The sequence below is a fragment of the Diplotaxodon limnothrissa genome, linkage group LG23 (assembly GCF_057381915.1).
Source record: "Diplotaxodon limnothrissa isolate DT_005_m linkage group LG23, D_limnothrissa_male_GT1.1, whole genome shotgun sequence".
Taxonomy (NCBI): domain Eukaryota; kingdom Metazoa; phylum Chordata; class Actinopteri; order Cichliformes; family Cichlidae; genus Diplotaxodon; species Diplotaxodon limnothrissa.
In genome coordinates this window covers 28,368,575-28,391,485 of record NC_140617.1, presented here as the reverse complement: position 1 = coordinate 28,391,485, position 22,911 = coordinate 28,368,575, and the positions used below count along the sequence as shown (strand labels likewise).

The 22,911-nt window shown below is 45.0% G+C and overlaps 1 protein-coding gene across 1 annotated transcript in view; it reads right to left on the bottom strand.

The window, feature by feature from the left end:
- Positions 1–1,837: 1,837 nt before the first annotated feature.
- mbd5 (methyl-CpG binding domain protein 5) overlaps positions 1,838–22,911 on the bottom strand; it is a 52,844-nt gene continuing 31,770 nt past the window's right edge. The window contains exons 5-10 of the mRNA XM_085348192.1: positions 16,094–18,481; positions 5,099–5,319; positions 3,883–5,007; positions 3,325–3,398; positions 2,238–2,313; positions 1,838–2,149 (exon numbers count right to left, since the gene is read on the bottom strand). Of these exons, the coding sequence (XP_085204318.1) occupies positions 2,087–2,149; positions 2,238–2,313; positions 3,325–3,398; positions 3,883–5,007; positions 5,099–5,319; positions 16,094–18,481 (3,947 nt within the window). The 3' untranslated portion in view covers positions 1,838–2,086. The remainder of the gene's footprint in view (positions 2,150–2,237; positions 2,314–3,324; positions 3,399–3,882; positions 5,008–5,098; positions 5,320–16,093; positions 18,482–22,911) is intronic.

Below are 22,911 nucleotides of genomic sequence, written 5' to 3'. Positions count from 1 at the left end.
AAATTTGGACCCACTGGTGGGAGAAGCTACTGTAAGAAGTTACTTAAACTTGTACAACCTAATACTGTATTACATTTGTTTTAAAACTGTCAAAATGCGGGCTGGTCCTCAAGACACAACAAGGCAGAAGTGGCTGCGCTACATCCATCAAGCTGACGCCAAATCTGACGCCTATTCCATAGATTTTTACAAAATAAAGACTGCCACTCCCAACAGCACTGCAAAATTGCCAGTCACAAAGCTGGAACCACTGACATCAGAGATTATGGGCTGGGCTGCTATTGGAAATTGTGTTCACTGATACTACCCCAAGCTACTGTGTCACTGTGTAATGCAACCCTATGTGGGGTTCTCAAAGCTGTTTAAAGGTAAGCTAAAGGCATCTAAGACAAGACAAGATAGCTCAGGGTCATATTATCTGGTGCCAAATCTATAAATGCTAACCAAAGACCAACGGTCCAAAGGCAACCAGAAATGGCCAACCCCAATGTTGGAACTGCTCATGATATTAAATTTGGGATGGGCTACCTAAGAAATCCAAACACTTCACTCATGCACCCCTTGAAATTCTGTTCAAAATTAATCTCCTGCCACTGAAACAACCCCAACTCACTTGCTACCCGACGCTACGCAGCCTCAAAACTGGTTCCTCATTCCGTTATTCTGTGCCGCAACTCAGAAACCACAAAAAACCTCAGCCCCAAACCACTGAAATCATTAAATCAGGGATGTTTTTCAGAGATGCACCAAGACCACCAATATCCATCAATTCATCATTTCAGTAGCCTAAAATGGGCTAAAACTTGTTTTGCAATGTACACTTGTTCCAGTTAAAAACTCTGCACAGCCAGCAGATGTAACGTCAGCGGAGTTAACTACAGTGCATGTAAGCACGCTGGCAGAAAGAGCTCAACTTCTGAAGTCCAACATTAATTAATAGCATTTAATTTACAACAACATAAAAAAAAGTCTTGCCGTTTCAGAAGCTGGACAACCCATGTTTAGGACTTTTCCCCCCCATCATTTTTACTTTAAATGAATGAACCTCTTCTAAAAACAATCATTGTGGAGGTTTTGGAAAATTAAGTGTCTGTGAGTGGATTTTTCCTTCTGAAAACACTCAAAAAAAGTTTTTGTTCATAAATTACAACACCTGAAAAACCCAGAACCAGACCAAGTAACGTGGTGACTGGTGGAGCCGGCTGGGGTCTCGGTGGGAGGGATACAGGCTGTGGGTGGACAGGGATACAGGGTGTGGGTGTGTGGGAGGGTAGGGATACAGGGTGTGGGTGAGGTGGAACACTGAACACTTTCTGCTGGTAAAGTTCATTCTGTGTTTTTTGAACTATTTTTTCTCCCCATTACAAATGAACACTTAGCTGGAGTGACTACTGTTATGGTGAGCTCATGTCAGTTTCATCGCTGTTCCCTTACAAAAATAAAACAACAAAGAAAAGAAAAAGAAAGAAAAAAGAAAACAGCACATCTTACAGTTCATCATATAAAAGCTTTAGGCTGTATTCTTATTTATCCTATGCATGTGGCCATATGCGACCGCATTTCTGAATAGAAACCAAGACATTGGTACACTTCTGCTTTGTTTTGTACAATAAAAGATAAAATGTGCATTAGGTACGGTTGTACATGACATTGTACAATATTTACATACAATTCTTAATAGCATGAAATTTCAGGATTATCTATATACATATTGAAAATGTATCAGAAATATTTGGACTGTCTATTTTTCTTAAATATGTAAGGTAATGCTTGTAGCTTTTTTTGTTTATTTTACTATCTTATACTAGAAAAAAATAGTTAATTCAGTGAGCTGTAGACAAATTGCAACCGTTTTTGATGTTTTTCTGTATTCATGTTTTTTCCTACAGTCTATAAACCGTAGTGGTGATTGGAATTTCCAGCACCTTCTGTGGTCAGTCATTAAGTCAAGTTGATATCATGGAACAACGACGTACCACTGAAAGTCCACGTGTAGCACCTGTTAGAGAGCTCAGATCGCATCAAGGCTGAACGGACAAAGTCTCCGAAAGGCTCTGAGGACGTTCTTGGGCCAACACATTCAATGTTATCTGGATATCTTCCTCCTCTTCGGCTTGGGGAGCTTCACCTGACGATCCCTCGACGGGATCTGATGGCACACACACAGGAAACGGTGTGGTGGTGAATGCGGGGGAAACAGCAGTGCATGAGAAGAGAGGAAAAGCGCAAATACTCACTGTGCCCGACATCTTGTCTAGCTCGCTCATGGCCTCGTGGATAGCAGCTTCCAAGTGATTATTCAGTTTCCCCGGTCTGTCAGACAATATTTATATTATTTACTTTTAGGCAGAAGAAAACTTTACAATTATAAACTACAACAAAAAGGTAGCTTAAAAAATAATTATTACACTTGAATCCATCTACAGGATGAGGAAACTGACCGGAGAAGCAGCTGGTTCAACTCCATGTGACCAACGTGTTTATTTATGCTTCTAATGAACTTCTCATAGCTCTTTAACTGAAAATGTCCCACTGTTGTAATACAGGAGTGAGACCTGCTATGATATATGGTTTGGAGATGGTGCCAAGCGGTTCATGGATGTAGTGAAGGAGGACATTCAGAGGGGTGGCATCAGAGGAGGAAGCTAGCGTTAGGGTCCGATAGAGGCAGATGATTCCCTGACGGGAGCAGCCAAAAGAATAAGCAGTGCAGGAAAGATAATTTAGAAGTTACAGGGAAGTATATGATTTTATATACTATTTGATCTTTTTGTAATTTTACACTCTTCTAATATTTTGACACAAGTTTATAGTATACACTGTGATGACTTCCATCATTATTTGTTGTTCGGAGGATTACAGAACCTCCAATGTGTCCATATTTGGGTGTTAAAATGATACGAGTGTGCTGTAACACATAGGTCACTTAAACAGACCTTTAAAGCTTTAATTTTGGATTATTGAAATAAAAGACTAGAACAGTTTTTAATATCTACCCTGGAAAAAAGAAGCTGTACATGTGTAGTTTGTGGAAACAGAGCCACTGAATAAAGTATTCCGACTCTACCTCTGTCATTTTAGTTCAGTCACTTCAGGGTTAATGGTCTATTTTTGCCCCAAAGCATTTAAAGTTTTATTGTTTCACTTAAACAAATGTTTGCCTCTCCTTTGCTGCAGGACACCATCTTTAACCACTAGGTGTCAATGCCACTTTGGATAAAGATCATCAGAGGAAGCACGAAAAGGCCTCGCTCAGCTCAAACTACAGCAAAAGTGGGTTTATATTATTAATGAAGCACCAGTGTGCTGGGTGAGGTTACTTACTTTAGGCCTCTTTTGGCGGCGCGGTCGAATGCCTCCAAGTCATGAGTTAGTGTTTTCAGCTTCTCTGGCTCTACCTGCACAAAGAAAAGTGGAATCAATTTGAGCACATTCAGCACCAGACTGAAAATTTCCCACCAAGCACCAGGAACTGATGCTCAATTTGAACTCCGGTTTATCACTTCGGCGCGTCTAGCGGATAATTTGGCAGTCACCGTTTGTCGGACATGCTCTGTTCTGCACTTCTGATTTGGCAGGTAAAGCCGTGGATGTGTTTTTGGAGTAATTTGGAGTCCATCTGCCTCGATGGCCGCTGGACAGAAATTTAAAAAGCTCTATTTCCTTCTGACTTTTCAAAGCTGCAATATTTGAAAGTTACAGTCAAATACGAGTTATTCTCGACTTATTGGCAAGCAACTCCCTTTAATTGGAAGATAATTCATTGTAATCCAAGACTCGCTGAAACTTTTAATACTGGGATTGCTGCTCATAGCCTCCTCAGGCTGAGGCGCTGGCTGGCAAAATGGTGACAGGTGGTGACAGACTACCCCGGCCCCTCACCTTGGCCTGCTCCCGCAGCTGCATGGCAGCGCTGTGCACTTGCTCATCCCCGGCCAGCTTTGCAGGCCACGGCGGGAAGCCCTTCAGCTGGCCCCAGACCAGCTCTCCCATGTTGAAGGTCCTGGACCGGTAGTGGAGCAGCTCCGACGAGGGCGAGTCTGGCTGCCGGAGGTCCTCCTCACTGCTCAGGCTCTTCGTGTCCGAAGGGCTGGGCGCCATTCCATTGAAGTGGCCGTTGTAGTGGCTGTAGTCTTTGGCTGTAGCCAGAGGGCCCTCCAGGCTCGTGGAGGAGCTGGGTGACTGGTCGTCATCCTGCCGTGGAGGGCCCAGGACTTCTCCGTAGCCCCGGGTGTTGAAGTGGGGCGTGGTGCCGTTGAGATGGGCGCAACGTTCCACCGTCTGCTCCAGACGTTCCTTGTAGTTAGCTGGTGCCCGACCGCAGTTGTTGAACCGGAAGCTATCATCGAGGTAGGCCTTATCGTGGGCCATCACCAGGCTGTGGTCGTTGGACCCATCGGTGGCGCAGGGTGGCGCAGGGGCCAGACTGGCAGGTCTCTCCATGCAGGGACTACTCCTTACTTGGGTCGAGCACTCCAGGAACTCCTCACCACCCCAGGCGTTGTTGTTGTTCTGACTGTCAAAGCCTCCCCCATGATGAGTCTCCCCGTCCCACTGCCCCCTGGGAGTCCCGCGTCCAGGAGAACGGAAGTAATCATTGGCTTCAGGGCCATCCGGAGTGCTCTTCCCTGGATCCATGTTCTTCTGACCCCGCCCAGGCCTCACCTGCCGCACTCTGGCTTGCTGGGGTATGGTCTCCCCTTCCTGGTGCCCATGCAGGACTGCGCTGACTGCCTGGGGGAGGTTGACAGGTTCCCTTATGGAGGCAGTGAAGGCACTCATGGCACTGAGGGCGTGCACTGGACTCGCCTGCGTTGTCCCGCTCACTGTCGTGGTGATGGTTACATGCACGCCTTTGCTGGCTGCGTCCACAACAGCTCTGTAGATGGCGTCCACAGATTCTGGCCCTCCGCCGGGGGCTCTGTCAGAGCTAGGCGTACCCGCTGGAAGTCCCTCACCTTGGGGCTGCTGCTCCTCCCCAAATTGTGGGTGTGGCAGCATCCCCTGCTGTGGATACAGAGAGGGGCCATTGTGATTAGAAATGTCATCTAAAACATCTGAAATACTACACAGATCAAAACATGACTCATTGCTCCACCTGGTAGTTCTGGTAGAGGCAGGCCATGGAGCCGGAGTTGGCGTTGTTGCTGTCAGTGTAGGGCGGGTTGTCGGAGAAGTGCTGCTGCCCCTGGTAGGCAGGATGAGATACCACTGCTTGCTGCATGCCCTGATGGACCTGCTGCGGGTACATCTGACCTCCACCGGCGTTGACATGTGGCTGTAGAGCGCCCATTCCACATCCAAGTGACGAGGGGTTTCCTGCAAAACAACAGGGAGAGGCCGGTGAGCTCGAACCATCAGACATGGTGTGTATTTTAATACAGACAGCACTGATACTTCACGACTAAGGAACTAAGCAATATTTTATATTTTTGGTAAAACATATGATAAAGCATGCTGAAGTGTAATTCTAGTTACATTTTTTAAAACAATCCACAATATTCACTGCATTCATCAACAAGAATGGATGGCCTACATCAAGGATGTCAAACAAAGGACCTGTGGCCCCCAGCCAGACTACCAAAGGGTCCAGTGTTTGGAGCCTTCACTGTATTTCGTAGAGGTGGGAATCACCAAATTTTTAACATTTTTCTGTAACTGCAAATCAGTACCTGTTTTAACCAATAAGATAACACAATCGTCAAATGGCCATCTATTTCTTGTGGACATAAGGAGATTGCTTTCCTATTTTTTTTCTCATTTTTCAGTTAAGTTAAGTTAATATAAGTTTGTAGGATTTATTGTCATTTCACATGGTATTTACAGAAATCCACAGCTGAAACGAAATGTTGTTCCTCACCAGCCTCTACAGTGCAATAATCAATAACAAATTATTAATAAATTAATAATAATTTTGCATTCAAACGCTGCAAGAACTTTTCATTTCTTATACCTGATACCTTTTTTTGTAAGTGCTGATCTAAAACCTGAATTTAATAAGCAGACAGCCGCAGACTGGCACTCATTCCTCTTATAATTCTTTAAACTCAAATAAAAGAGCACGTGCTAAGGTGCACTGTAGTGCAGTGTTGACTGTCTCTAATTTGCAGATAGCGCAACATGCTGCTTGAAAATCATCAGGTGACTGCATGCTGCTCTCACCTTTACTTGCTCTCGCTGTGTGTCCACCTCCTCACACATGCACACAAACTCACTTGCAGAGGGGAGCTGATAAGTGAAATCCTACTGACGTCAGTGTCAACACATTTCGTTACCGTAAAAGTGCAACAAAAGCTTTTCCAATGAGCACCGGACAAGTGACAACATCACAGCTGTCAGAGTTTTTCAGCAATACCGTCTCACCTGACCACACAGAAAAGCGGACCCTCTGCTACACCTGAGCACTCTAGGAAGCCAACCCACCTTATACTGAATCCAGCTCTGAGTCGGGATTGGACTAGATGAGTACATTCCTACTTTAGAACCCATCCATCCATTTTCTTAAACGCTTATACAGCTTTTATACAGCAGGGAGCTGGAAACTATCCTGGCCAACACAGGGAACAAACATTCACACCCTTGGGCAATTTAGGTTCACCTGCTAATCCTAGTTTTCAGGTAAGATGCCAACTTGCCTGCAAACACTCGCCAACTACTCACTGAGTGGTGAGATCACAAACAGGAAACAGAGAATATTAAATAAAAGGTATATCTAGGGCTAAAATTGGTGAAAGCAACTCAGCTAGCAAACAAAGATAATTTGCCATTAGTGCTCCCAATTAGTGGACCAGTCTGCCCAATCAAACCAGAATACAAACTTCTCATTTAAATGGCATCATATTATGTTATTTTATCAAAAGGCTTAAAGTAGTGTGTTTTAAATCCTGTCTAATATTTTGTTATTCTGCCTTATCTTCAGTTGTATTTCTGGAACGTCACCATAATACTTTAACTTCATTCAATGACGCACTCTGTAACTCTGTTAACAACAGAGCCGTATAAATAAAAATCATAAATATAATTAAAAATCTCAGCAGCTGTAGCATGTTCTTTTTTAAATCTCTTGTGCCCTTGTGTTCATCTGTGTAATAAACCTCTCAGTTCGGTGGATTTTAAACCTAGAAAATGAGTTGCTTAGAAAGTGTCCCCCGACCGTGGCTTCTACAATCAAAGAAACAAAGTTCCACATTAGCAATCTGTTGCTCCCAAAGCTAACAGATGGACCCGCTGCCAGATGCACGGTACAGCCAGACTTGTTAGCGAAGCATCCAAGGACAGAACATGAGGAAAATACACGGAGGCCACAGATGTATCAATGAATGAAGAGAAAGCCCAGCAGCAATGTTATGCAGACAAAGCCGGAGCGCATACAGGATCTCAGCAGCCTGACGTGTGTGTGTGTGTGTGTGTGTGTGTGTGTGTGTGTGTGTGTGTGTGTGTGAGAGTGAGAGCAGCGACTGGAGCAGCTGGTGCGATGCGACGTAGCTGAAGGGCAGCTGTGTGTTCTCCATTTTTTTCCTCCTCTTTTCTTTCTTCCCCTCTCTCTCACTCTCTCTTTAATGCTGAGAGCCACGACTCGGCCATCCCCCCTCTTCCTCCCCACGTCCTCTCCGCTACTGCTATGATATAGTGACGGCTGTTGCTGGGGGAGGTTGCCTTGGCAACCGAGTGATGATTGGTGGTGCTGTCCGCTGCCAGGAAGCTTGTTTGGAGGTGGTGCTGGTGGTAGGGGAGTTGTGGTGGATGGGTGGGGGTGGGGGTGGGGGGGGTTACGAGGGTCGGGTGGTGTGATTTTAGCCTGCTGGGGGATGGGGGCGGTGGTCAGCTGGGTTGAAGGGGGGGGGACCGGGAGGGGTTTACAATGAACTTTGGAGTATTTGTTGATGGCAGGAGAAGGGGGGGGGGGGGGGGGGGGGGTGTTCAAAGCTTGCACGCTGTATAGAAACAGATGGTCAGAGGCTAAAGCTAAAACGCCAATGACTAGGCCACTTTCAAAGCGTTTCAGGGCTCTTCAGACAGTAACATCCACCATTCAGTGACAAAAACACTATTTAGCCTGCTCCCACCCACCAACATTTACTGAATATTTCCCCTAAATGTCCAAATGGTAACGCTGCCAACAGGAGAACTCCAAGGCCAAAATTCATAAATGAGACTTTAGCTGAAAGCTAAAAGTGTATTTGTTCAGCATGTGGTCAAAACATAACTTCATCTACAGTGCTGTAAAAACTGTAAAAATGCCCCAATCCTTATTCATTTCTTACTGTGCAAATTTAAGATAATCAAACTATTTTTAGTATTAGACAAAAATACAGAAAAGCAAATTTTATATGATGATTTCATTTATTAAGGGAGAAATGCTACCCAAACCTACGTGGCCCTAAGGGAAAAGGTAATTGACCCTTTTGTTCTATCATGAATTAACCTTATTAACTCGTTCTTTTCCAAGTTCAGTTTTCCTAGCCAACACAATGTAAAGAAGTAGCCGAGAAACAAAGTAATTGACATCCAGTGAATTACGGTGAGAGCCGTTACCCACAAAATGGAGAAAACTTGGAAGAGTGGCGAGCCTTCCCAGGAGTGGCCAACCTACCGAAAGTACTCCAAGAGTGCATCGAAGACTCATCCAGGGGTGAATCATGAACTCTGCCCATAGGCCTGCAGTTCTTTATATGTTCTTTTCAGTTCTTTTGTGACCTCCTTTGCTACAGCCACATGTACACGGGTATTTTTTGTAAACATAGCCTGTTTCATGCATACTGACAATGGAGCTTTTGTAAAACTCCTGACAGGGTGAAGATTTCAGAAAACTGCATTTCTGCATTTACATGTGGACAAAGGTGTGCGTTTTTTATGTCCCTTTATGATAAAAGGCTGTGCGCTGTGGCTTTTAATCAGCCATCATTTCTTCACGGTTACTGTTATATCACTACCTGATGATTTGGCACACTTTTCACAGCTTTTGAGATATTTTTCAAAACACACTCTGAGAAATCCCTATTTTAAAAAAAAAAAACCCATATACATATGGACATAGCCAAGGAGGTCACAAAAAACCCATAACAACATCCAAAGAACTGCAGGCCTCACTTGCCACAGTTAGGGTCAGAGTTCATGAGTCAAGTCAACAAGAAAGACACTGGGCAAAAATGGCATCCATGGGAGAGTTCACCAAAAAAGATCATAAAGGCTCATCTCACATTTGCCAAAAAACATCTGGATGATCCCCAAGATTTTGGGGAAAGTATTCTGTGGACTGACAAGACAAAAGCTGACATTTTTGGAAGGTTTGCATCTGACATAAAACTACCACAGTATTTCATAAAAAGAATATCACACCAACAGTCAAACATGGTGGCATAACCTGGAAGTCCCGAGGACGGATCGTGGGACCTGTGCGTGGGGCTGCACGGCGTCAACGCGTTAACAAGCTAACCGCACTAACGCATTGACGCCATGCAGCCCCACGCACGGGGCGATCTGCTGTAACTCGTTAACGGAGATTAGCCGTGTTAATTCAGTTACGGCGTTAATGTCATTTTAACGAGATTAACGATACCAGCACTAAAATAGTAATCTCCAAATGTTTTCTTTTTACTGACCACCTCCTCTTTGATAGCTGCCGTGTCCATCTTGTTGTTGCCTGCAGGTGAAGCGATGGGGGAGGGGAGTTGTGTTAGTGAAGGAGAGAGGTGAGGCAGAGTAACGTTGCGTAGAACGATAAACAATATTGTCACATCTCATTTAAAAATATATCGATATATTTAAAAAGTCGATATATTGCCCAGTCCTATAATAATGTCTGACCATCAGTTATTGTCCTGAAGCTAAAGCGAACTTGGGCTGTGCAGCAGAACAATGATCCAAACCACACCAGCTAGTCCACCTCTAAATGGCAAAAAAACCAACAACAACAACCCACAAATGGTTCTGGAGTGGCCTAGTCAAAGCCTGGACTTAAAGGCTGTTCGTGTTTCAAAACCACCCAAAGTGGCTAAATTAAAACAATTCTGCAAAGACAACTGCCAGTTGTGGCACAACCATCTCCTGTCACTCCTTCAATTCAGGGTCACAGAAAACCAGGAGCCTATATTTAACTACCACAGTGCAAGAGGCAGGGGACAATATGGACAAGTCGCCAGTCTGTTACAGGGCTAAGGACTAAGTGTAAAAAAAATGCAATAACTAAGAAATTGGGAAATTTTCATAGCACTGTAAGTATGCTCAACTATCATTCAAAAAATGTTTATAATAGTCTAATATGAGTTGCATAACGCTTAATTTCATGTTGTTTAACCCTCTTCTCTGACATTAAAAAACAAAATGAAGCATTCAGAAAACCTATAACGATCACTAAAAACATTAATGCTGAACTTCTCTTGCAGTAATTATACAGCAGGCATCTACTGAGCAGAACAAGAAATTCCCTGTCAAATGTACTGATATACATTCAGCTAAAATCCAGCTAAACTCCCTGTGCTTTTTACACACACAAAAAAGAAAACGATCAACTACAACCCTGATTGGCTGGTGTGTTAAAGCCCAATAATGACTGGCCTTGCAAACTGGAAGCACTCGCTCTGCAACATGGGGCAACTTGAGGGGCTCATGTGATGACCAAGATTTTGATTAAAGGTTCACAAGCATCACAGAATATTTTTAGTTCTGATCTAGTGTGGGAAACACAGCTGTAGATGCATCGTGAGGCATTATAAAGCAGATGGCACAAAGGGCACTTGAGGCTATCTTCTGCACCCTGAGCAGGTTAACAACAGCAGACCATCCAGGAAACCAAATGAACTTATTCAGTGGAAATTAGTAGAAAAACAGTAAAACGTGGCAACATAATCTCAACTAATAGAAAACAGACGTAACAAGCAACAGGTGGAGGCAACAGGCTGCTTCTCCTCTTCTGCAGTGTTGTACTCCATATGGTGTTGAGTCAGACCTGCCTACATGCTGGTTCAATTATAATGTGGAATATAGTCCTCTGTTTCCAAACAGCTTGCAGGATTGGTTTCATCTTCTGACAGTCGGAGCAAAGCTTGCATGAACTGGGAGATTTTCCTACAATTTTTCACCAAAACATCACCTTTACGCTCATTTTTCGCTGCACATTTTTATTTTTGGACTCTGTTAGAGTAGCTTTACATGAGTCACAGCTCAAAATAATCTCTATTGTTACACTGATCCTTGGTGGAGTCATTCTGTTTATCCACATAGCTAAAATGTTCCTCAGTACTGTGAAACTGAAATATTTCAACAGAAAGGTGTTTAGTGTCTACATTAAAAGACTGCTTCAATGGAGTGCTTAAGAAAATGGAGCCACAACATATCACAACAACAGCTGTGATATGGCAATTATTACTGTAAGGTACAGACTCTACAATACTAGAGAGAACCCTAACAATTAGACAACCCCTTATGAGCAAGCATTTGGCAACAGTGGGAAGGAATAACTCCCCTTTTACCCCACCCCCCCTTTTTAAAGAAATCTGAACTCTTTTGTTTGTTGTGACACAATTACGTTCTGTGGTCCGTATGAAGGGCTTTATTAACAATAGGCAACTCCAAAATATATTCTGAACACACAAATTATTTGCACAGATTTCACGTGGCCAGTGTGTAAAGCCCTGAACTTTGTCTTAATTGGCCGCTTCTCATAAATAGAAGATCTGAAGAACTCTTGCTTAAAATATCCCCATATCATAGTTCAAACAGCCAAAATAGTTCCAGTTCAATGTCTACAAGGCAAAGAAACAGACACAAGCAGTTCACACCCTTGAATACAGGATCAGTTTCATGATAACTGAATGGAGAAACTTAAAAAAGTGAATTTTAGCCAAACTCCAAGGCTCATATCACCCCATGTAGGATACTTGTCTAGTCAAAGCAAGTTGTAGCATGTGAAAGGTCTTCTTTTTGCCCTACATTTAAATATCAGGCTCATCTTGTATCTGTGATTCCTCCAGTATGAATCTAATTCTCAGGGCAGGATATAGAAATAATCATGCTGAAACTAAGTGGAAATTTATTTTGCTGTAGTTTAACAAAGCCTCAGTGTTTCCATGTGAATATCCTGTATGCAGGAAAGAATAATTAAAATGAGCCACATTTCAACCTAGTATAGTATATCCTTCCTAGTACGCATCCTTTCCTAATGTGAAAGTAAAAATTTACATTAAATATACTAAAAAATAACTGAACAAAAAATCCATCAGATTCTGAGGAGGTCAGATTGGATGACTTGTCATTCTTTTTTAAAATTCTTATTTTAAGTACTTAAAAGAAGAATTAAACAGTACTTTTGACTCTGAAGACTTGAAACCAAACCTCAGGCTATAATTAATCTCATTTAAACATATGCTTCTCCTCCCATCCCTATCTCATGGCCTACAGAAGACCGCCTGAATTTCAATGAGTTGACTTTGGGAAGGGGGAAAAAAAAAAAAATCAGACCAACAGGGCACCTGGTGATAAGAACAGGTGGCCTGCAGCAGCCCTTGGTGATATTGCCATTATAAACCATACGAGGACACATGGACACACAATGAATACATAAACTCGAAGTCCAGTCCCCTCAGCAGGCAGGAAAGAGGAGGGGGAAATAAAAAAAATTAAAAATACAAGATGTAGGTTCTTTCAGCAGTTTCAAAAACATACAATCACTCATACACACACAAATAAACAGATGCACATACACACACTGTAATACACAAGCAGCAACAGACACACACACAGGCCTAAACCCTCATTAAAGGCTTCACTCTGGTCTCCATTCAGGGTCTATCGTTACTATAGCGACCGGCTTGCTGGGAGAAGCTCTTTAGAGCGCCCTAGCTGGGTTGCTTCCCTTAAAGCGTGATGCAGATCCCATTTCCATCTCCTTACACCATTGACTGATGCTAGCATACAAATAAAACAAAGGGAAACACTGGCTGACTGACAATTAGCCCGGCCTTCCAAAGGATGAGGGGGCTCCCGCTCATTAGCTCGGAGATACTGGAGGAACCTGACGGTCTAAGCTCAGGGCCTATCACCTAAATCCCTCGGTTTTAGCTCGCTCATAACCATAGAAACCACATCTTAATCGAGATTATCGCAGGGAGGGGAGTAAGGGATGTAAACCGAGGTTATTCTGTTTCTATCTGTGTTATTAGGCACATTTTTCCTTAAATAGATCGCTTGGAAAACGGTTCTCCCAAATCTTGGCAATTTCACCAACATACATCTAAAATTTTAAGCATTTCACCATTATTTTTCTCCAAAAACACAGCCGGTAATCTCACATTCCTGTGACCTTCATAGCACACACCTGAGCTCTAAGTTTACAATTACTCAAGAAGGTCCTTCTTGAGTAATCATGCTTCCACAAAACTCTTTCTTATTTTATTTCATTTTTTTTATATGCGGTTGCAAAGCTATTTACAGAGCCACCAGGCAATTCGGCACAAAGCACAGTGTCAGAAAAATGATGGTGATTCTGCCTTTCTCCCTCCGAGAAATGCCCAAACTGTGTAAAGGCAGAACAACAACCCGTAAACTGCATATCCCTGGACAAGAGGTTCACGCTCCTGCATGTACACAAGCAGCCATGCTAGCATCTGTTCCTCTAACATCGAAAACAGTGGACAATCTACAAAAACTTCATAAATAAGTGGTTACTTACGTGTACCGACAGTCCTGGGTGGTTACTCATTGTGTCTTTAAAAACAAGAACTGCTAAACATGAAAGCAGAAAAACTGCAAAAATACAAGTACACAGCTAAAGCTAGCAGGTCCACTAGAATCACAAGACCGTGTTTGCCTTTTTTTCTTTTTTTAAATTTCCACCATTTTTATAAATCTCTCTTCGTGACTCAACCCAAAGGTACATACCGAACTCCCAGAGAATGTACTTTCCCTTTGAAATTAGCCTATAGATCCCCTTTACCTCCACTTTTGAAAGTCATGGAACTCCCAGCCCAGTCAGCAGTGCATCTTTCGAGGCTCACCCTCCTACCCCAATCCTCTTCTCCAAAAAGAATATTATTTTATCTATAGACAATGGATGGATTAAAAGTTTTAAGTTATAATGTTAAGGGTCTCTATAGCACCACTGCAGGAAACACACCTGAAAAAAACGTCCTGGGCAGAAAAAGTGTGTTTTTTCTTACCTTAATCAGGAAGAAAAATAGGTGTAGCTATACTCATCCACAGACAAGTTAATTTTACAGAAACTCTGAGGGAAGATAACATTTTATTGAACAGATTAATTGACGAATGGGAGGTATGCCTTGTCAACATATATGCTCCCAGTGAGGATGACCTAGGCTCTGTCAAACATGTATTTAAAATGAATATCAGCTATAGCTCAGGCCTGTTGCTAATGAGGGAAGATTTTCATTGTGTGATGTCTGAATCATTAGACTGGTAACCAACCTCTAGGGCTCCCTTATCACAGGTAAGTAGTAGAGGTGGGAATCACCATACATCCCACGATACGATATTATCACAATACTTAACGCACGATACGATATTATTGCAATTTTTTAAAATATTTTGCGATATTCAGATTCTGTACATAAAGGTAAACTTTATCAATATTCATTTTATCTAATATCAAAGTCTCACACTCAGTCTTTCTCTCATTTCAGTCAGTTTTATTGTTGACAAACTGAACGGTTTGTATTACAGTCTAGTCCAACTTAACTGAATGCAACCATCTGGTACAATTATAGCTATTCTGAACTATGCAATTTATGAAAACTATGCAGCCCATTCAGGAACTGAAGAATTTGAAAGTAAATTAACTCATTCACTGCCAGCCATTGGCAGTGAATGAGTTAAACCCATTGACTCATTCACTGCAATTGACGGCTATAGACGTCAATGGCAGTGAATGAGTTAAAACAAAATATAATTTTACATTAAATAAAAAAGTTTTAAACTTAATTAAAATAAAACATGTCTTAAATAAAATAAGTAAACTGTCATGTTTATTGCTGCCAAAAAAAAAGTTAAACACATTTGGACAGTGAAGGAATGTCAGGATTCTTGCTCAGAAAAAGGATCAACATGCTCTGAAGTCAGAGCGTGTTCCAGTCCACAAAAACCTTTTTTGTAACAAAATATCGATTTCTGCTGTCCCTATATCGATACATTATTAGCAAACAAAATATCACGATACTACACAGTATCGATTTCCCCCCCCACCCCTAGTAAGTAGAATACGCTTGAATATTAAGCTACAGAAGCAGGCCTGGTGGATGTCTGAAGGTCTAAGTTTCCTAAAAGAAGGAGTTTCACATTTTACCCAAGTAGGCACTGTTCCTACACTAGAACAGACTTATTTTTCACCTCACAAGTAGAGATATATAGAATTAAAAATGTTGAGATTCTCCCAATTAGGGACTGAATATACTTGATGTATCGCAAGTTTTTCTACGCACGATGGTTAAAATGGCTTTATCGTAACCATCGAGTATAAATTGCCATGGCAATATTAAGCTGTCTGCATGTAATTCACTATAAGGTTTTTTTCTCCCTCCCACATGCTGCGAACGGATAATTTAAAAAAAAAAAAAAAAACATTGAATGGCTGATTTGAATGAGTATACCAGTGCAATTTTAGGCACTATGTGGTTTAAAATAACATTTGTTTTTTGGAGGTTATTTAACCATATCGTGATATATATTGTGTATCGTGATGTAGCCAAGAAATATCAAATTAGATTTTCCTCATATTGCCCAGCCCTAATCCCAATCACATTGTTAGACCATTCCCCACTAGTACTTCTCTGGAACACAGGCCACGATGGGAGATTAAATGCATCCCTTCTGAATGATAAAGATTTCACTTCTTTCGTAGCACCAGAGTATTCAACATACATGGCAGTAAATGACACTCTAGTAACGTCTTCCCTTATAGTTTGAGATTGCATAAAATCATACCTTGATAGAGATGGTGTTACCTAGATGGAGGTTTTGAACAATGTGACAGGTTGTAATGAATCCTGAATAAACATTAAGATTATTGATGTTCAGCATTTTCCATACCTTCCTCCTGTTTCTACCTGTCATATAGCTAGAAGTAGGTTTAATCTCATCTCACCTGTCTCGGAGACGCTCTGGGTACAGCTTCCATCACCACCTCCATGTGGAATCACCATGTTAGTCCGTCCCATGCTATGAAGCTGTGAGGGGTGGGGGCCAGGATGCGATAGTGGTGGGGGGTTAGTGTTTGGGCGCCCCAGCGCTATGCCGTCAGGTCCCACCAGTGTGCCGCCTGGCCCCATAGGCCCACAGTTACTCATGGAGGATGCCTGCATCTGAGCCATCATGTCTGGGAACTGGCCTGGACGTGGGCCCAGGTGGCCCCCAGAGGTGTCCATGTTCTGGCAGTGCTGCAGGGTTTCCCCTGGACCCCGCAGCCTCTGCTGGACAAGGAGGTTCTGCTGAGTGCCACCGGGGACCATGCCGGTATTGTCGTTGTAGTGTAGCGGTGCGACTCCTGAAGCGCCGGATGCCGGTCCGGGATTTAGACCTGGACGATGACCACTGCCTGCCAGGTTGTGAGAACTGTGGCTGCTCATGGACTGAAGAAGCTGGGCCATGGAGGTGTTCGGGTGAAGGTTTCCGAGTCGTCCCACTTTTCGTAGCTGCTCAGTGGCACTGGGGCCCGGCATGTGGTGTCCTCCTATGCCTGGCTTGCTGAGCATGCTATACACCATGTTGTTGTCATGGTTTACGGCACCGCTCCCGGATGATTGCTTTCGTTTGCGCATGGGATCCCTCTGCTGGGCCATGAGCTTGTCTCTGAGAGCTGCCCGGCCGCTCTGGCCCTCAGGAGTGTTGAGCAGCATGGTGGAGTTTGGCGGGAGCATGGGATTTAAAGTGCTGTGTCCTTCCATGCCTCGAGGGCCACTCACGGGGCCAGGATGCCCTCCACCCCCTCCATTACCTCCGCCACCTGCCCCCATGCCTGACATACCAACACCACCAGCAGCCATGCCAGTAGTGCTGTTGCCAGCAGCGCTGAGTTTGTTTTGATTTGCTAGCTGTGCTTTGGCTGCGGCTGACAGGAGGCTGCTGGCGGGGAAGGAAGCGGCATTCTGTTGGTTGAGGATCTGGTTGAGGGGCATCCCCAGGAGTCCCGGGTGACCCTTCTGGGAAGCACTGGGCGTGGCCAGAGAAGATGACGAGGAGGAGGAAGAGGTTGGAGAGTACATGGGATTGCCGTGCTGCTGGGCGCCAATTGAATTTGCCATACCGGGCAGCAGCTGGGAGTCTTTGTACTGATGGAGTGCATCGGTTTTGTTAGTGGAGGGGCTGGAGGGCATGGCGGGCCTGGGAGACCCCATAGCTGATCGAGGGGAACGAGGAGGAACCTTTATGGTGCCACACGGGGCCTGATGTCCCGAGGGCATCGCAAAGTTACCGTGGTCAGAGGAGGTGGAGGATGAACGCGAGCGATGAGGGGAGGCCTCTATTCTCCCAAGCGCAGGCCCAGCCATGTGGACAGGTGAGGTAACGGGGGAGGGAGACATGGAGGAAGCCGGACCACCCTGCTGAGTCCTTTGAACATGGCCACCATGACCCACAGGCCCAGGCTTCACTGTGGGTAACGGTAAGTTGCTTGGCAAGGGAACAATGGCGGGAGGGGGTATGTTTACATTCATCACTGGTACCTGAGAGTGGATGTTAGGCTGGAAGTTGGAGGGTGTTGGGGCATTGGTGGGAGTCTGGCTGACTGGCTTGTTAGGGATGGGGTCCAGGATGCCTAAGGGGTCCTTTTCAGACGTTAACTGCCTTTTCTGGAGGGCACAGGATGGCGGTATGGATGGAGGGGGCGGTACAGGGTGCACAGGGGGCTGTGTTTTATGGTGAAATGTTGCACGGGGCATATCCATACCAGGGGGGAAGTTCCCCCGCGGCATGTTCATGTTAATGACAGGGCTTTTGGCAGTGGCCGTTGGGGAGAGGGGCGTGCTAGTCCTTCCTGTCATGGCACACGATGGCTGGCCCGCTGGGGAGCCGTGAAGCATCACACTAGGCGGGGAAAGAGGTGTCCTAGTGTTTCCGTGGATAGAGGCTGAGCCAGGGCTACCGCCTCCTGGAAACCCACAAGGATTGGTCCTTGTAAAGCCCTCAGGGCTGCCCAGAGTTTCTGTACTGGGAGACTGCGAGCCATCTCCATAAAGCTTAGCACCAGATGGAGGTGGGCTCAACATGCCTCCATACCCGGACCGGTAAGGGGATTTAGGGCCTGGCTCCCCGCTGCCCAGCCTCTGCAGCCTGGGGTACCCAGGGTAATGCTCTGGCTGCTGGGCTCCACCCAACTCCTGGGGTGGATACAGCCTCTGCTGCTGCTGTCCGCCTGCCATCATCACCTTGAAAGGGTTCTTACAGTCAGGGCCAACAGAGTTGGGCACGCCATCGTGGGGTTTAGTCCTTATTGCTCGTTGAGTTGTGGAATGCACAGCAACCACAGATGATGTACCTTAAAGAGAAAAAAAAAGAAAGAAAAGGAAAGTCTGAGTTAAACCAGGACCAACAGCTTGGAGAAAACATTAGTCAGAAGAAGAAAGTAACTATTATTCACCTCCATGTGTAGTTTAACTCAAAATGTAGGACTTTAATAGGCTGGCAAGTTATTTACCAAGAGAGCCTTCTTCCTTCTTGGAAATATCGCTAGAATAAGACAATTATATACAACATATACAAGATGGCGCTGGAGTGATGGCAGCCTTTCCAAGTAGCTCTGCAACACCGCACCTTTTTCTTAACTTTAACTTTTTTTAGACTAGGCTTTAAAACTTTATTTCACCTTCCTCTAGTTACTCTACTTATACCTCTTAGATATAGTGATACAAGATGGATAATGCTCCTCCCTTAGTTATGCTGCAATCCGGTTGTTCAGTCTGACGTCACTAGCCGTGTCTGGGTCTAAACTCCGCTGCAGGTCCATATATCAAACGATCACTATGGCATTACTGAGAGTTGAAAAACTGTCTAAAGTCTTTCATCTTTAATAAAATGATCAGCGTTCTGCTCTACCAGGTGTAACAATTGAGTTTAACATCCAGGCATCCATGAAAACGGAATTTCTGACATTTAACGGAGTTAGAAGTTAACAGGAAGTTAGCTCGCTAGCATGTCCTGACTGCGGGGTTTTGGAAACAAATTAAAACATACAGCTCTGTTATCACTTCCAGCATAAATGAAGACAGAAAACTAAACAGCAGTGATGTTTGTAGGGTTACTGAAGTTGGGCTAGCTGGTATATAATGATGTGCTACGTGACCGCTAGCGACACAGCTATGTTAGCATAATATAAACAAGCTAACTTTTTTTCCACTCGATAAAAGTTAACGTGAGTGTTCTCGGTGGTCAGGAACAAATGTAATCGCATGGCAGGATGCTGTAAAAGGACCAAACTTCAGCCAGGAGAACAACTGAGATAATCCATCCACAATACGAGGTTAGTCATTCATATACTGCTGCATGGGCTGGGCTGTAGTTACATCCTAAGGTTTTAAAAACTGAGCTTAAATAAATGATTAGCGGTAATAAAAGCCGAGGGAGGTCAACAGTGATCACTGACTGTTTTAGGAGCTTTTTGAGATCAAATAGAAGAAAATACATAACATTAAACATGTTAACAACACAAAAGCCATATTAAACGCAGACTACTTTAGACCCGGAAGTAAGATTCGTCGCGTCATCACTGAACAACCGGATAGACGTAGGCTGCCGGGGGATTCCCATGATGCATTGAGTTTTTCCTTTCCAGTCACCTTTCTCACTCACTATGTATTAACAGACCTCTCTGCATTGAATCATACTTGTTATTAACCTCTGTCTCTCTTCCACAGCATGTCTTGTATCCTGTCTTCCTTCTCTCACCCCAACCGGTCGCAGCAGATGACCGCCCCTCCCTGAGCCTGGTTCTGCCGGAGGTTTCTTCCTGTTAAAAGGGAGTTTTTCCTTCCCACTGTCGCCAAAGTGCTTGCTCATAGGGGGTCATATGATTGTTGGGTTTTTCTCTGTATCTATGAAGCGCCTTGAGGCGATTTTTGTTGTGATTTGGCGCTATATAAATAAAATTGAATTGAATTGAATTGAATTAATGCACTTTTTAAAACTTCTGGAACCAGCTCCTTCATCTATTCGAGAGCGGAGCTGCTGGCACTAAGAACAAAGGGACAGATCGGCATGCGACACAACATCCCGGCTGAGATAAAGAGGAGCTACAGAGGCTGCAAAGCTGGAGCGAGGAGAGCGGATCACCGGAGGCGATTCAAACCATCAATCCCGACAGTGATAATGGGCAACGTGAACTCGTTACAGAGTGTAGCTTACCGTGAGTGTAGCTTGTTTATCTTCACGGAGACGTGGCTAACCGAGCTAACGCCACAGGCTAACGTAGACCTATGCGGTTTCAAATCCGTGAGAGCCGATAGGGACACGCAGGCCAGCGGAAAAAGCAGAGGTGGGGGACTCATTGTCTACGTTAACAACAGATACTGTAACCCTGGACACGTCTCCGTTAAAGTTTCGGTATGCCGCCCGGACCTGAAGCTGCTAGCTGTTAGCTTGCGGCCATATTATCTACCTCAGGAGTTCAGTCATGTGATCTGTGTGTGTGTTTACATCCCTCCGAGGGCCGACGCAGCAGCTGCCTGTGAGAAAATACACAGTCAAAGCAAGACTTCAGACACAAAACCCAGAGGCTTTCATTATTATATCTGGAGACTTTAATCATGCCACACTGGACTCTACTCTGGCTGCTTTTCACCAGTTTGTGAATTGTCCCACAAGGAGCAACAGGACAATTGACCTACTGTATGCTAATGTGAGCAATGCATACAGAGCCACCCCCCTCCCCCCACTAGGGAAGTCAGACCACAACCTGGTTTACCTACAGCCACAATACACACCCCTCGTCCAAAGGCAGCCGGTCACAACGCGCTCCATCCGGAGATGGACCCCAGAAAAGGAGGATGCTCTGAGAGACCGCTATGACACCACAGACTGGGATGTGCTTCTGAGCCCACATGGTGAGGACATAGAGGGGGCGACACACTGTCTTACAGACTACCTCAACTTTTGTGTGGACACAGTCGCCCCTGCTAAGACGGCATGGTGTTATCCTAATAATACTTCCGTGGGTAACACAGGAAGTCAAAGCTGTCCTCAACATGAAGAAGAAGGCTTTCAGGAGCAAAGTGAAGGTGGAGATGAAAGCAGCACAGCAGGAGGTGAAACGCTGCCTGAGGGAAGCAAAGGACACCTACAGGAGGAAGGTGGAGCAGAAGTTGGAGAGGAACAATATGAGGGAGGTCTGGAATGGTGTGAAAACCATCACAGGCCACAACACCAAGAAAAGCACAGTGTGTGTCTGTGGAGAAGGCAAACGAACTCAACAACTTCTTCAACAGATTTGACCAGCCCACAACCCCCCCACCCTCACCCTCACCTTTACTACAGAGTCCTCTCCCCACTCTCCTACCTCCCTCGCTTTCCCCCCTTCCTGACACTATGACACCCCCCTCCTCCAATCCCTCTCTCAGCAGCAAGACATCTCCCCCCCCCCCCCTCCTCCCAAACATCTCCCAGTGTCACAGTGGATCAGGTCAGGAGACAACTGAGGAAGCTTCGCCCCAGAAAGGCAGCAGGCCCAGACAAGGTGTGTCCTAGGATGCTAAAGGTATGTGCTGCTGAACTTGGGGAGCCGCTACAACGAGTCTTCAATCTCAGTCTGCGACTGGGGAGAGTGCCCGCCCTATGGAAGACATCCTGCATCGTCCCGGTCCCCAAAAGGAACCGGCCCAATGAGCTGAATGACTTCCGACCGGTGGCACTGACGTCACATCTTATGGAGACTCTAGAGTGGCTCTTCCTCAACCTCCTCCGACCACAGGTACAACATGCCCAGGACCCACTACAGTTTGCATACAAGGCAGATGTCGGAGTGGAGGATGCCATCCTGTACCTCCTACACAGAGCCCACTCACACCTGCATGGGGGAAAAGGCACGGTCAGGATCCTGTTTCTTGACTTTTCCAGTGCCTTTAATACCATCCGGCCCTGTATGCTTCAGGAAAAACTGAACAGGATGGAGGTGGACCCCTGCCTGGTGGCTTGGATCTCCGACTACCTCACCGACAGACCACAGTACGTCAGGCTGAAGGACATCACGTCTGACACTGTGGTCAGCAGCACAGGAGCACCACAGGGAACTGTGCTGTTCCCTCTTCTCTTCACCCTGTACACCTCTGACTTCTGCTACAACTCTGAATTATGCCACATTCAGAAGTTTGCAGATGACACGGCCATCATGGGGTGTATCTGGGATGATCAGGAAGAGGAGTACAGAAGTCTGGTGAGGAACTTTCTCGCATGGAGTCACACAAACCACCTGCAACTCAACACCTCAAAGACTAAGGAACTGGTTGTGGACTTCGGTAGGTCCAGAGAAGGTCCACTGCCGGTTCAGATAGAGGGGGAGGAGGTGGAGGTGGTCAACAAGTACAAGTACCTCGGGCTGTGGGTGGACAATAAACTGGACTGGTCATGCAACACAGAGCACCTGTATAAAAAAGCCCAAAGCCGACTGTACTTCCTCAGGAGGCTGAGGTCTTTTAACATCTGCAGGAAGCTCCTGAGGATGTTTTACCAGTCAGTGGTTGCTGGAGTACTTATCTATGCTGTGGTGTGCTGGGGGAGCAGCACAGCAAAGAAGGACTCATGCAGGCTGGAGAAACTGGTCAGGAAGGCTAGCTCTGTGGTCGGCATGAAGCTGGACACTCTGGTGACAGTGGCAGAGAAAAGGACACTAAAAAAACTGCTGGAAAATAAGGAAAAATGCTGGGCATCCTCTGCACACGGCCATTAACAACCAGAAGAGTCTGTTCAGTGACAGGTTGC